The sequence below is a fragment of the Haliotis rufescens genome, unplaced genomic scaffold, assembly GCF_023055435.1.
Source record: "Haliotis rufescens isolate VD_foot unplaced genomic scaffold, xgHalRufe1.0.p SCAF_17, whole genome shotgun sequence".
NCBI lineage: Eukaryota > Metazoa > Mollusca > Gastropoda > Lepetellida > Haliotidae > Haliotis > Haliotis rufescens.
This window is the reverse complement of record NW_025963857.1, coordinates 32,302,393-32,316,552: the sequence shown is the minus strand read 5'-3', so window position 1 is coordinate 32,316,552 and position 14,160 is coordinate 32,302,393. Positions and strand designations below refer to the sequence as shown.

Genomic DNA, 14,160 nt, shown 5'->3' with positions numbered 1-14,160 from the left:
TGTCACATCCAGGTAATCCTAACATCTAGCCCAAGAAAAAACATGATTGCAGATTAGCATTTCAGTGTTAAATTGGGACCAAATGTAAAACAATCACGTTTGTAAGAAATGTTTCTCTTTATCCATCCTTGGTTATTCTATTATGATCAATATCCTGGACCCATTCGCCAAAATGGCTTTGTTCTGGAGGTGGCATCACCAGCTCCTCTTCTGTTATCACTAACTTAGCACACAATTTCTCTCCCTAACGAGCTTGAAATCAACAACTAAACAAAACGATCTTCTGAAGACGAGTTCGGCATAGATCTACAATCAAAATCGCAACCCGTCCGCGCGAGCCCGAGTGAGTCCAATGCACATATAAAACAAAATGGAGATACGATACTCTGTATATTGAAGTATACTCTTCGTCGTGCGGGTCATGTAATCATGTCGGGTCTCAACGCTTCATAAAATTTCTTAATGTAATTGTATTGCCAATTTCAAACATTTGCTGTCAGATTGAGTCGCCTCGTAGTGTGTCATGAATATATGAGTTGAGAGCCGCATTGTGATGAGTTCCTAAAATAAAACCAGATGTGAATTTTGATATGGACAACCAGGCAAGTAATTAGCGTAAAGTCTCTTCCATCATTCAGTCCAAATACGACGCACGTGTGCAATGTACATCTCAGTTGCACCAATCAATCTCTTGCAGTTTTCATGGGATAGCGATAACCCCCATCCCCCCGATACTGATAACTGATTGATTTCGGGTTTACTGGTAATCAATGAAAAATTACATTTAATCTAGAAGACACATGACTGCAAGCAAGAGATATTGACGATAATCGTATGTTTTACATCGCAGCAAACAGCATGACTAGACTAGCACTGACTAGATGTAGTGCGTATATATTCCGTTTACCCAACCTCCAGACGATATGATTGAAAGTTTTATGAGCTATCTTGGTTTAATATGATATGAATATATCATATATGTTCACTCATTACACGTGAACAAAATGTCTGTTTTAGGGTGCTTTGTAATAATTATTCATATGAACTCTAATCTCAGCTGTTAATGAAAACCAAATATGCAAAAAATGTAATAAGATAATTATAGTAGACTTAAAAACAAATTGTTATAAAAAAATCATGTCATGTTCAGTCTCTTCATACTTATTACTGACAATTTACTGATGTACATATTGTCCAACAGTCGTGCAAAATGGTACTCTTCCAGAATCTATTTCAGATGGCAAGAAAACTTCAACAATTATTGATTGTCTGGTAAGTACATTTGTTTGGATTCCATATATTCCGTGCAAACCTATCCATATGCATCTCATATGCAATCTGATAGTAAAATACGGCGTTTTCTTACTTGATGTAGCAAGTCTCTAATATAAATTCATTGTGCGTACAGATTTATTGAAAGCAACTGATTTCCCTTGCGATCTTGTGTAAGTCAATTCTTTTATGAAACATGACAGAACATATACTGCCTCCAGACAGTTAGGAAATTGTATGTGTTTCTTCTATATTGAAGAGGTCTAATTGAATCAGAAAAGAGGACTAAGTTCTCAAAGATATTGTTAGAAAGTAGGTTTGCGCAGCAAATCAACATTAACACAGAAATGCATCGTTACTAAAAGCGACGAAACGGTTTTTCATAAGAAATATCCATTGTATGATTGCGACCATATATCGTACGGATGTGTTTACGAATCACTATCAAATAATAATGGTACAAGGTGTTCGTGCAAAGGTGAGCGTATCTTGCCCCACCGGCGACGCAATCACAAACACATACAAAGGCACGTCAATTGTTCATATCGTACAAGTCAAAATAGGAAATTGCATGATTTGTGTCACTGATGCATCAATTTGTAAATGTCCCCCAACTGTCTAGCTAAATTTGTGAAGGCCTCGAATATTGTAACCCTTAGTACACTTTTCATTACGTATCGTATGACGTTCATTGAAATCTTCATAGAAAGAGCAGACGCGATTGTACCTCAAACGTTGTAAAAAGTAGACACCAAAAGCTGAAAATTGAAATCATCCCTCTTGTCATACAGTCTTATAAACCTTTATGCATAGATCTAAATATGAAACGGGTGAGGTGGTCTTATATTACTGGTCTCTTTTATTTCCAGCTCAGTATGGTAAATCGGTGGAAGGGATTTGGCTATATGACCATTATTGAACGATATCAGATCATCGATATTCCTTAATTTTAGGTTAAACGTCATTGCTAAATTTCCTTGTTTTGATTTTGCCAATCCGAGCAGCAATTCTACCTGTGTGTATTCAGACACAAATCAGCAAGGAGGGGGAGCACAATTGGTGCCCATGGGGATCAGCACTGCATCCATTGAACATTACATCTTTGCCAATGAGCATAAGGTGACAACTGTAAGCACTCGTATCTTCTTAGCGTGTTTTCAACCATAAAAGGGTGTAACTTCACTGCATTATAGTCATATCAGCTTGCCTCAAAGATCATTTAGGCCGGAGTCGTTATACCGTTGTCAGCTATTGCCTGTTTACTACCATATGGGCAATCATGCAAAATGTCTCTTGTGGATTGTGTGCAAAGATAGTCCGCATCGACGCCACGGGATCGGGGATTTAGACACTGTGGTTTGACTGCTTGTTAACATACAAGATGGCCTTAAACGTTGATCTATGCTACTATCCACTGATCCACTGGTTTGTCTGGCCAAGATTCTATTATTTACAAGCTTACTGAGGCAAATGATCAGACCCATGTTGGTAAAACTCAAGAGCACGAGAATAGTGCTTACAAACTAAGAATCACGATCAGAACGATTCAGACCAATCAGTACTCAGTCTTACTTGTTCATATAAGTAAATGCATCTAATGTGTGGAAAGTCAAGTATACCCCTGTTATATGAGGCTATAACCATTTGGCTAGTTATGGCTATGTGATTCCTCCCGCTGTTTGGGTACTATGACGCACAATCGGCCAGTTCCAACTGAGAAATAATTCCTTATGGGTCGCCCATTCACATAGTATCCACACACAGCATTCCTTGTGATAACCAGATCCATTATTTTAGTCACTCTCAGAATGGAGTACTCAGGATTTGTTCTGCAGGGGACATCCGAACATGGTCTCACTGAGAAAAAGGTCTTTTGAATTCTTATTAACTAAATTAGCCACAGCGACAGGAAGGTCGGTAAACAACGAATTTACTATCCCGCCTGGAGGAATTGCACGAATATGCTGAAGATTAGTAAATATTACATATTAAATTAGTATAATGCACAACTAAACCGCACTGTAAAAAAATGGGTTTAGAATGTAAACAAATACATGATTAGGAATGTGTTTCGATCCTAAACAGTATGCACATTTGGTGTGTTTTATGTAACCATGTTTAGGGACTAAACTCACGATATGAGCCATCGCCTCATGGCCTAAACACCACCTAAACGCAACATATGTCTCCCCATATCCAAGCATGTTTAGAATTTAAACACCTTTAAACATGTTTATAATTTACATACTTTTAAACATGTTCAGAATTTAAACATGTTTAATAAAGTGTATTTCACCAGGCTGTAAGTCAAATATGGATGAGATGTATAATATATATTGACATTAGATGTGCAAATCAGATTCACAGGCACTTGCATAACACATAATGATATACCACTAGGACTTACAAAGAAACTTGGTACAATATTAACATAAAATTGTACAGATAAACCAAGTTAATGGTGACCTGAAAAATTGAGTCTTGTGAAACCAACGGTGTAGAAAAGGTGGTAGCGAGACGGACTGCAAATTAAGATACTGCAGGTTCGAATTCCACCGAGGTGCAAAATTCTTTGTGTTCATAAATGTGTTGTTGCTGAATGCCTATAGTATTGATATCATACAGGAAGCTAACAGTGAAAGTATATCTGATAACATCTTTTTTTACTTGCCCGCGAAGAGATCACCCGTTTAATAAACATACAGCTGTATTACACATTGTGTAATACCAAAACGCGTGCTTATGTACTCTCGGAACACGTTTCACGAACAAATTTTGAAAACTCTCAACATCCCTTGGCTTATTCAACGACATTGCGTGTGGAGATGATAGATCACTGAGAGGAGCTTATGCACACTTGATGACCCCAGCAACCTTGTTGCTAGGCTGCCGTCACATGGCATTGTTTCGCCGAAGGATCTTGCAACAAAATTCCACAAATTACGTATTGTGACGTGATTGTAAACTTTGAGGTGCAAGGCCCCGTTCCACAAGGCGATCGCACGGTAGCGCTCGTTGGTCTAAGTTAAAGTATGTTAGTTGCGAAAACCTTAACGCTACGATAATTTTGTGAAACGGACACCTGAATTCTAAAGGTGGACCGTTGTCTGGTATTAAATTCATACGTTTCAACTTTTGACGTGTTTGAAGTATTACTGTGTTAAACTCAGTTGGATTATGCCGTGGATTAGGTGTTAGCCTATTCACACTCAACAGTATAAATCTTAAAGCGTTATAAATGGCCACTAATAAGTAAAAAACTAAACTCGCTCCCGTGTAAAACCAAATTTATGAAACTCGTCAGATACCAGAACTATTCACTCGTTTCATAAAATTGGTATTACACGGGATCTCGTTTAGAGTTCTATATAACGCTTTTTGTCCGTCTGTCTGTCTGTCTGTCTGTCTGTCCGCCTGTCTGTCTTACTGTCCAGTCCCTGTTCTAGCCCCTTAATCCCGAGCGACAGGTCTACAGGGTAACAACATGTACCATTTTTTAACGTCTTTTGATATGACGGGGTATCGAACCCCGGATCTTCCGCACTCCGGGCTGATGCTGTAATCTTCTTAAAAAATTACATGTGTATACCCTGCGCCGTGCTTCAGACTTTACATACATTGTATGAGCTATAACGTCGTACATTAATAATTTATATTCATTTTTATCATGTTTGGTATGTTGTACTCTAATACAATTATTTAAGATATGAGGACAAGTCCTTGAGGGAAAAGCATATATCACAGTGTGGCCCTTTTGCCGTTTTGTTAAAAATATTTTCGATGTTTGCTTTAATTGGATAATGCAGGTTCGTGTCAACTTCGTGTCAAATTTGTTACATGGTTTCCCTTTTCAACCAACCTATTGTTGCCCTGACACTGACTGTAATCAAAGTCAAAAGTTTATTGTACAAAAGGCCTCCGGCCCATATACAAGAGAGAGTTACGCATGTAGTGAGTGAGTTGGGTTTATCGCCGCTTTTAACAGTATTCCAGTTATATCACGGCGTGTCAGCTTAATTTGGGAGGAAAGCCCGAGGTGATGCAGGTCTCAGTCGTTTACCACTTCGGTGAAACCCACGAGCACGGGCATGGTGTTGACAAACCTAGAAACATAATCGGGGCGAACCGTGATTCGAACCCACAATCATAGGTTTCTGGCGAGTCCAAGGGACGCAACTCAGTTACCCATGTTAGTAAAGCAGGGTCATTGAGTGGAGAGAGAGAAGAGAGAGAAGGACACTGACTGTATTATAGCTTAAATCAAAATAGCCCCTCCTCATACTTCTATGCTTTATCTACATCCAATATCTCCGATTGGGTATTTATTGTTTTGATGTTTGATTGTTGTGTATTACATTTTTGGAACACTGTTGTCAATGTTCGTATTCTAACTACCATATATAGCTGCGCGCATGCATGTGTGTCTGTGGATGCTTGTTCTTGTCTAGCTTTATGCTTTGTAATAGTGCAGCATACTCAGACTCCATGACGCAGATTAACATGGACAGTTGTAACCCATTCAGACACATTATACTTACTCCGAGCTGACCAGGCCTTATTTGTCAGTTTTATCCCATGAATGCTCCAGGCAGGGTAACAACAAGTACCATTTTTCGGTATGACGCAGCCAGGGTATCGAAACACTGACCTTCAGCTCTCCGAGCAAGCGCTCTAACCACCAAACAACAGAGGCGGTTCTCGACCGTTTGTAAGTACTGATCGTTCCTTGTATTTTAAACAAAAAAAGAACACACACACACACACAAATAAAGACGTATAACTCAGCATGGAACTGTTGATTCAGTTATCCACTTCACATAATCAAAAACTGGCGACAAAGTGATGATGAACATGGATAAGCGTTACACTGAACGGGTTATGGTCTAAGGGAAGTAATTCTGCATTTTTTTTGGGGGGGGGAGGGGGGAACGAAGCGTCATAAAATATCATGTATAACCGTGTAAGCGATGTTGCAGGGAACGGCTCAACCACAATGTGTTCAGATTTATTTTCTTTGGGGCTAAAACAGATTGTATTTCTTTGGTGTGGTTTGATATCTTATCATCAATGTATCATATAAATTTAAGATGAAAGTACTGAAACCGTTTTATATGCACATAAATTCCGAGCTCGAAGTAATTGTTCAAGATTAGCAGATAAACTTTTATGTTATTATATAAATCTTTATCAGATGACATCCAATACAAATTGCAGTAATTGATTCTGAGACGTTTATATGACAGAATATACTCAGTTGAGATATCTAATCATTGCAATCATAATCATGGTAGGTTGTGTACAAAGTTGGGATTTGTTTGTAACACAAGGATTGGTGACAGCATTATCCAATTCGATCGATCATCGAAATTAACCGGCCAACAAATCATATGCCACTGGTTTCCAGTGTTAAGTTCAGTAAAACTAGTGCACACTCAACAAAAACAAACAGGAATACTGTGTTTTAGAAAAGACACTGACCTCATTATCTTTCACCCTCTGTCCACGCCCCAGTGGATAATATATGAAAATAGCTCACGGAAAATATGAATAATGTTCATTACATACGCTGTGATTCGACGAGGTTATTATCTGCCAGAACTTCATTTAATACCTGTCCAGACGTTTCAAGCAAATGTATCCCTGTTTGTATTCGGGGAGCTTAAACAAACGTTGAGAATTAATTCCCAGCTGACTTAATCTTTTATGCACCGACTGCTAAATGCAGGTACAATTTTCAGGGTGCACAGTTTACATCGACACCGGTCGTGATTGCGTCAGGGTAAGTCAAACGATGGTGCGCGTCTCAGAGATTCTCATTCTGAGGTTCTCGACCTGTGTGTTAAGACTTGATGTATTCCGTATTGTTAATACGTGTTCCTAGGTCCGAATGATGCGTTGACACTTTCAAAATAATAATTAGTTTTGATATTGTCAAGTGCATTATGTCCCGGAAATGTCCGCCACTGTCTAAGTTTCCGTGTTATGTTTATGCACAGGTTGTACGTAGGTGTACACAATACATTTTTTTCTACGAGGCCAAGAGTCAATAACTTTGTTGTTTGTGTGTACAGCTACATCTACTTATTCCTGTGGTTTTTAATGACAACATCGCGACCCAGTACCGTAGTTCCAGTAATAATATACAGTATACCACTTTTTACACTGTAGAACAGCAAATGGAGTAAACAGGTAAAGCTTTTTGCGATATATGAAACTTCTATAAGGTCAAATTTCATACTGAGGATTGTGAATAATTATATACACCGGTGTGTTGTACCGTATTTCCTTTGATAATAAATCTCCCTTTGATACAGATAAATTACATGTGCCTGGGACGTTTATGAACAAAAACACCGGTGCAACTTACCGTAGTTTTTTGAGACTATGAATTTATATATCGGGGTATAGTACCGTAGCTCCATTAATAACAAATGCGATTTTAATACAAGTATTTATAAAAGTGTGTGTGACGTTTATGAATAAAGACACCTGAACCTCTCACCGTATTTCTTTCAATAATATAAACTTATTTTTCAGGTATAGTACCGTGTTATCCATCAGTAATATATTCCACTTTGATTCAAGTAAATATATATGAATCCATAAACATCTAGGTATATAGAGGTTATCACGCGAGTGTGTTTGGGATGGTAAATATCCTGCATTAGGAATAAACATTGTATTTAGCGAGCCTTGGCGAGCTAAATACATAGTGTTTATTCCTAATACAGGATATTTACCATCCCCAAACACATAAGCGTGATAACCTCTTTATCATATAATGTCATTCTTTAATTCAGTGCTTCAAAATCGCTTTCCCTCTCTCACAAACATTACCGAAACATTGCGAGTTTTCCTGGAATGCGCGCATTAATATTTATTACGTCACAGGGTAAGTGATGTGTCAGTCGGACAGTGACAGTAGCCAATATAGTTCCAACTGAAATATGTTTCTTATACAGTGGTGAAGCAACATATACGCAAAACAACAATTGTTTTTAATTGCCTTTCGCGGCAGTCCATCGGTCTGTCCGCTAGAGTAACTGCCCTTTGTCAAAGGGAAGCTACTCTAACCCTAGTCTAACCCTAACGTCACGGCCACGGTCAGACGTTGTTGACAGTCGGTCTGTCCTGTCATAACGTTAAGAAGTGTAGTCAGATGTACACATTTCGAAATTTAAACCCCAAAGATGCCAAAACTTATAAAATGCCTCAGCTACGTCACAGTTAGACACTGGTTTTCAGTATAATAGACTGTTCTTTTGATAATGATAGCAATTATCCCTGTAGTTTATCCAGATTCCCGATAGTTAATTCTGACTCCACACTTGACCTTTGATATTTGTGCCTTGGACGTTTGTACCTGACTGCATATGTTAAAGGGACATGGTGTTTTAATGAATTGTCCATGTGTGTACATTCTTAATCTGTGTCATTCAAGATCAACAATACACGCCATGCATATAACATGGATGTTCAACGGTTTGATTTTGATTCAGATGGCGGGGGCTGCAGTCAAACTGACTGATGAGTTTTTGAGATGTGCGATATGCACTGAAATCCTACAGAAGCCATGCACGCTTGTGTGTTATCATACCTTCTGTCGGAAATGTGTCGTCAACTACACGAAAACCAAACCAGATGCCATCAGTGCCAAGTCTCTTCTCTGTCCATTCTGCAGCAAGATGACGAAAGTGTCTGACCCTGAGAAACCAGTGGAGGAGTGGGCGGATGACGTCAAGCCAAGCTTTGTCATCCAGGGACTCTTGGATTCGTTTGGCCCAGGCTCCAACGGTAAACTGCACAAAACTTTAGCTTGAGGCGTAGCATTAATTATATATAGAATACAAATGAGCTCCAGTGTAATACCAATTTTGTGAAACGAGTAAATAGTTCTGTTATCTGACGAGCGAAAGCGTGTCAGATACCACAATTATTCACGAGTATTTTAGTTATTTAGTATTTGTATTTTATTTATTACTTGCCATTTATAACGTTTTTAGACTTATACTATTGAGTGTGAATAGCCTGACACCTACACGATCCACGGCATATTCCAATTGAGTTAACAGAATAATACTTCAAACACGTCAAAAGTTGAATCGTATGAATTTAATACCATACAGTACAAGACGTCAAAATGGCTAACACGATAAACGTGACGGGAGAGATTTCCGAAGTTGTTAATGAACCTGTGGCGGTTACATGTGTTAGTCATCATTGATCAACTGGCCGATCATTGAAAGGTGATTAAAGATGCGTCAAACAGACACGAAGGTAAATTCATAGATTGCTGGAGACGGTCACTGTCAGCCTAGATGTGTATTTCTTCGTATGCTCATTAGGATGGGCCGTAGCGAGGATATTCGTGAACAATCATGCAGTCAAGCTCTCTGACTTTTCTCGATGCATACTGAAACGCTGAGACCCAAGATTAATGGTTCTAAAAGATCAGAAAGAACGCTTATGTTTGTTTTCGTGCTAGGGAATTCCTCAGGGGTTTCCCCAGGAATGTGGAAGTAGTCCGCCAGTGTTTACGTCATTTCAAGAACACGGTCTCGTTAAAAACGTATGAACGTCAAGTTGTGTCGTTCATACACTTATGAACGTCAATTTCGCGGTCATGTGACCGACCTCTCGTCCAATGGAAAAGCCGTATATCGTGTAAACTTCAAATTAAAAAATTATTACCCGATGACGTAATTTGTGGAACAAGGCTACTGGGGTCCTCGAGTGTGCACAAGCTCCTCTCAGTGATCTATCATCTCCACACGCAATGTCGTTGAATAAGCCAAGGGATGTTGAGAGCTTTCAATATTTGTTCGTGAAACGTGCTACGAGAGTACATAAGCACGCGTTTTGGTATTACACAATGTGTAAAACAGCTGTATGTTTATCATCTCTACACGGGCAAGTAAAAAAAAAGCAGTAATTCAGTCTACAAACGGTTAAATGGAGGCGAGACTATTATATTATATACGCTGGCTGATAATTAGTAAAGATATGAATAAATGAAATATCTATTTAAAAAGTCTTAATTGTAGAGGATCAAGGATGTTTGAAGGAAGGCGGGGGCAGGGCGATGGTGGTTATTTTGGTCTGTTTAAGTCATTGGGGTCCTTGTCCTGTTTGCTAAGTGGAGGGGAGAATTCGACAACCAGCACAACCAGAAAGTGTGCACATGAGGTCTTCCCATTTCGCAGTACCTTGTCTGTCAAATGATAGACATTTTTTAAATACTTACGTAGTACATTATGTAAATGATTTTACTTTTCCATTTAGATCTTTAAAATTCGAAAGAAATGATGCAGCAAACCGAATAGAGTTCTCACAAATATTTGAACAATCATACTTTCATATAAATTCCATAAATTCTGTCATCTAACAAATTTAATAATCGTCATGTTCTTAAGCTTTTAAATGCAGCATGTACAAATTATAGTCATTGTGCAATGTGAGATTTTCGTTTTTGCTTCGCAGGCATGACGAACTGTGAATTGTGTGAAGTAACAGGGGACTTAACTCCAGCCGTTTCTTGGTGCTCTGTTTGTGATGACGCTCTTTGTGAAAGATGTGTGGCGATGCACAAGCGGATCCCTGCAACACGAAACCATGACGTCACCCTCCTTTCAGGCGATGTCAAGGTCAAACAGAGGAAGAAGGTCATGTGTGAGGAGCACAAAAGTGAATGTATAGAATTTGATTGCAAAGATTGCAAGAAAGCCATTTGTCAGAAGTGTTGCATTGTTTATCACAGGAAATGTTCTTCTGTTGTAACACTTGAGTCCGAACTGTCTGAGATCAAGTCTTCATTAACAAGAAACAAAGGCTCTCTACTGACAAGACTCCAGGGGAAAACAGATCAAGTTGAGAAACAGAAATTAAAAGTGGTTGAATTATCGGATTCTTCAACTGAAATTGAATCGCAAATTCGGGCTTCCTGTAACGAAATCAGAGACAGGATTAACCAGAAAGAACGGACACTTATAAACAAAATGAAAGACGTTGCCGGAACTCACATTGGGCAACTGAAAGCCGACATCAAGTCGGGAGAGATGTCAATCCAGATGTACCAACAAGAGGCTGAGCTGATAGACCAGAGTCTTGGGACTGAGTGTCAGGTGGACATGTACCGAATGTCTCAGTGGTTTGCGGAAGAGCATGAGGAAACAGCCGGGGATGGAACCGCGAAAGATGAAGAGACGATTGACGGTTTCAAATTTACACAGAACACAACGGAGATTAATAAGGCAGTAGACGATCTACGGCTGGGGGAGATAGATGTCCTGTATAAGAATACCCTGAAATTGAATGTTCCTCTTGTGTTACTAGACACGATTAGTGTCAAGGTACCAGGTGACCAGGATACACCCAATCCTGTTGAAGTTACTGTGGTGCTTGTTGATGACATTTACACAGTTGTAGTTACAGACATGAACACCAAATGTGTAAAGTCATTTTACACAAGGAATAATCAGATTTGCCACAGTAGGGTTGCTGTACAAGGTAGACCGTGGAATCTGACCAAACTGAAACACAACCAAGTGGCTGCCTCTGTCCTTGACACGAAAAACATTGTAACATTTGAAGTCAACCCTGACCTGGTGCTGCTGTCAGTCATCACAACCAACAGACAGTACTATGGTTTAACGTCGCTGACACAATCAACACTTGCAGCAGGTTGCACGTCTCCTCCTTGTGTTGATATCCTGGATGTGACAGGAAACGTACTGAGGTCAATTAGTCCACTCCATATGGGTAAGAACACATTGAAATCACCCTACTTCCTCTCCACAACAACAACAGGCAACATCCTTGTGTCCGACGAAGGATCACAGTGTATCATCTGTGTGAACCCGAAGGGAGATCTGCTATTCATGTTAACCAATACGGGAGACAGAAAGTTCGAAAAACCTCTTGGTATTACAAGTACCGGCACTAGTGAGATTCTGGTAACAGACCGCGCTTTGGGCAGTGTTATCCAACTTAATGAATCAGGACAATTTGTTAGAAAAATACTGACACTACAGGATGGAGTACAGGATCCATATGGAGTATATGTAGACGGGCAAGGTCGTTTATACATTTGTCTTTGTTCTAGAGGAGTTATCAAGGTGTACTCCAGTACATCAAGAAACTGAATTGGTAATAGGTGGATCAGTTCATACAAGGAATACCTGCTTCGTTGAAACTAAATGTGATGGAATAGGTTGCTCCTGGTCAGGAAGAATGATCGAACTGATTTAGTGAAGGACACTTACGACCCAATCATTACTGACAAGGAATAACAAGTATTTATCCAGATAGAATCATTTCTGTCGTTATTATTATGCCACTATTATCTATATAACCGTTCATAAAGTATTATTGCAAATACCATGGGCTAAGAATATGGCTCATTATTTACTGCATTGCCAAAAGTATGTAAATCATGTCAGGCAATGGTGGAGTCTCTAACAGTTAGGAGATAAACCTACTGTGTTTTAAAATTTGATGTAGTCCCACTGTAGAATAGATACCACTTTATTATAATTTTGAACCGAGCGCTTTAGCTTTAGCACGAGGTTCCAAATTATAATAAAGAGGTATCTATTCTACAGTGGGACTACATCAAATTTTAAAACACAGTAGGTTTATCTCCATTCTACCATGACGGCAACAACGCTTTGAAAACGGCGCTCTCTTGCAACGCGTAATAACACAGGTGCACATGTCCGCAATCCTAGAACATTCCGAAAAGTGGTCACAGGTAGTTATATATGTAACAATTATTACTAAAGTTCAAGATTAAAAACACCATATAGTCGTGAGTAGTTCATAATAAGTGTTCAAAACACATAGTTTTTCAAAAGAAGTTGACAAATAACACTCCTAACTTAGTCCAAAGAGATGTTTTACTTTCCACGAAACTGTTGTACACTGCTGTACACTGTAGACTGGCTGTGATATCTCGGAATGTTGTGGGGGCGGTCATTTCTTGGAAATCGAACATGCCATCATTTCTATTGTAGGGGTGACGGGTAATAGAAAAAGGTTTTAAAATGCTAAACGAATATATTTCTACAGCAAACTTTATGAATTAACATTCCATTATACATATAACATGTGTAAGTGTTATGAGTTAGTTAGCAATTACCCCCAGTAAACAATAATAAAATCAAAATAAATGCATCTCCACCCCGAACTTGGATGTGGCAGAACTTGACCTACATCACGGTTACTCACACCTCACAGCTGTCAGGCTGACAATCTTGTGTTTACATTCTCCGTAACGAGAAAGACGCAACATGACAACCCCGATCTATGATGTGGTTCAACATTAACAGGTTGATTATCTGGGATTGATTGAGCCTGCTTGTACATCCATATGATTACCTATGTGACTGAGTATGACTGAACAGCCGCTTTTTAGGCTGCAGACGAGCCAGATATTTTGAAACGAGGAATCTGCATGGTGTGACCTATTAATTTCAAGATTTCACGGATCCAAAGCCAAGAACTTAGACATTTGTGTCCCAGAAATACTGGATCGTGTATGATTTTCTTAATTGTTCGTGTTCTGAGATGAATTTCATCAAGTTTGATAAGCTGTCACTTCAGCTGGGACATTGTTTTCGTGGACTTTCGAAGGGGAGTGCTTTCTGATGGACTCTCAAATCCCCTCCTGACAAATTCTAACGGCGGTGGTTGACGGAGATGGCAACGAATATTGAGGTTAGTAAACAACATGTTGTCATGAATAAAGTGTTTTCAAACAATTTTTATAATGTTATATTTTACTTTCAGTGTTGGTTGTTTCAATGAGGAAATAGCTTAAATTGTTCCGATTCTGGTCACCATAGAACATTTCTCTAACAGTTTCATAAACAGTTTCATTTGTATGCAAAA

At 39.0% G+C, this 14,160-nt stretch overlaps 1 protein-coding gene across 1 annotated transcript; it reads left to right on the top strand.

Annotated features, from left to right (window-relative positions):
* Positions 1–7,031: 7,031 nt before the first annotated feature.
* On the top strand, positions 7,032–13,367 carry LOC124142552. Its single transcript, XM_046511107.2, has 3 exons — positions 7,032–7,051; positions 8,772–9,066; positions 10,753–13,367. Exons 2-3 carry the CDS (start codon positions 8,772–8,774, stop codon positions 12,411–12,413), a joined length of 1,956 nt encoding a protein of 651 aa, XP_046367063.2. The 5' UTR covers positions 7,032–7,051; the 3' UTR covers positions 12,414–13,367.
* The last annotated feature ends 793 nt before the right edge of the window (positions 13,368–14,160 follow it).

Excerpts from the sequence above, each read along its gene's own strand:
- LOC124142552 (XM_046511107.2), top strand. The coding sequence starts at position 8,772 with ATGGCGGGGGCTGCAGTCAAACTGACTGATGAGTTTTTGAGATGTGCG. Across the intron at positions 9,067-10,752 it reads GTTTGGCCCAGGCTCCAACG|GCATGACGAACTGTGAATTG; the intron begins GTAAACTGCACA and ends TTTGCTTCGCAG.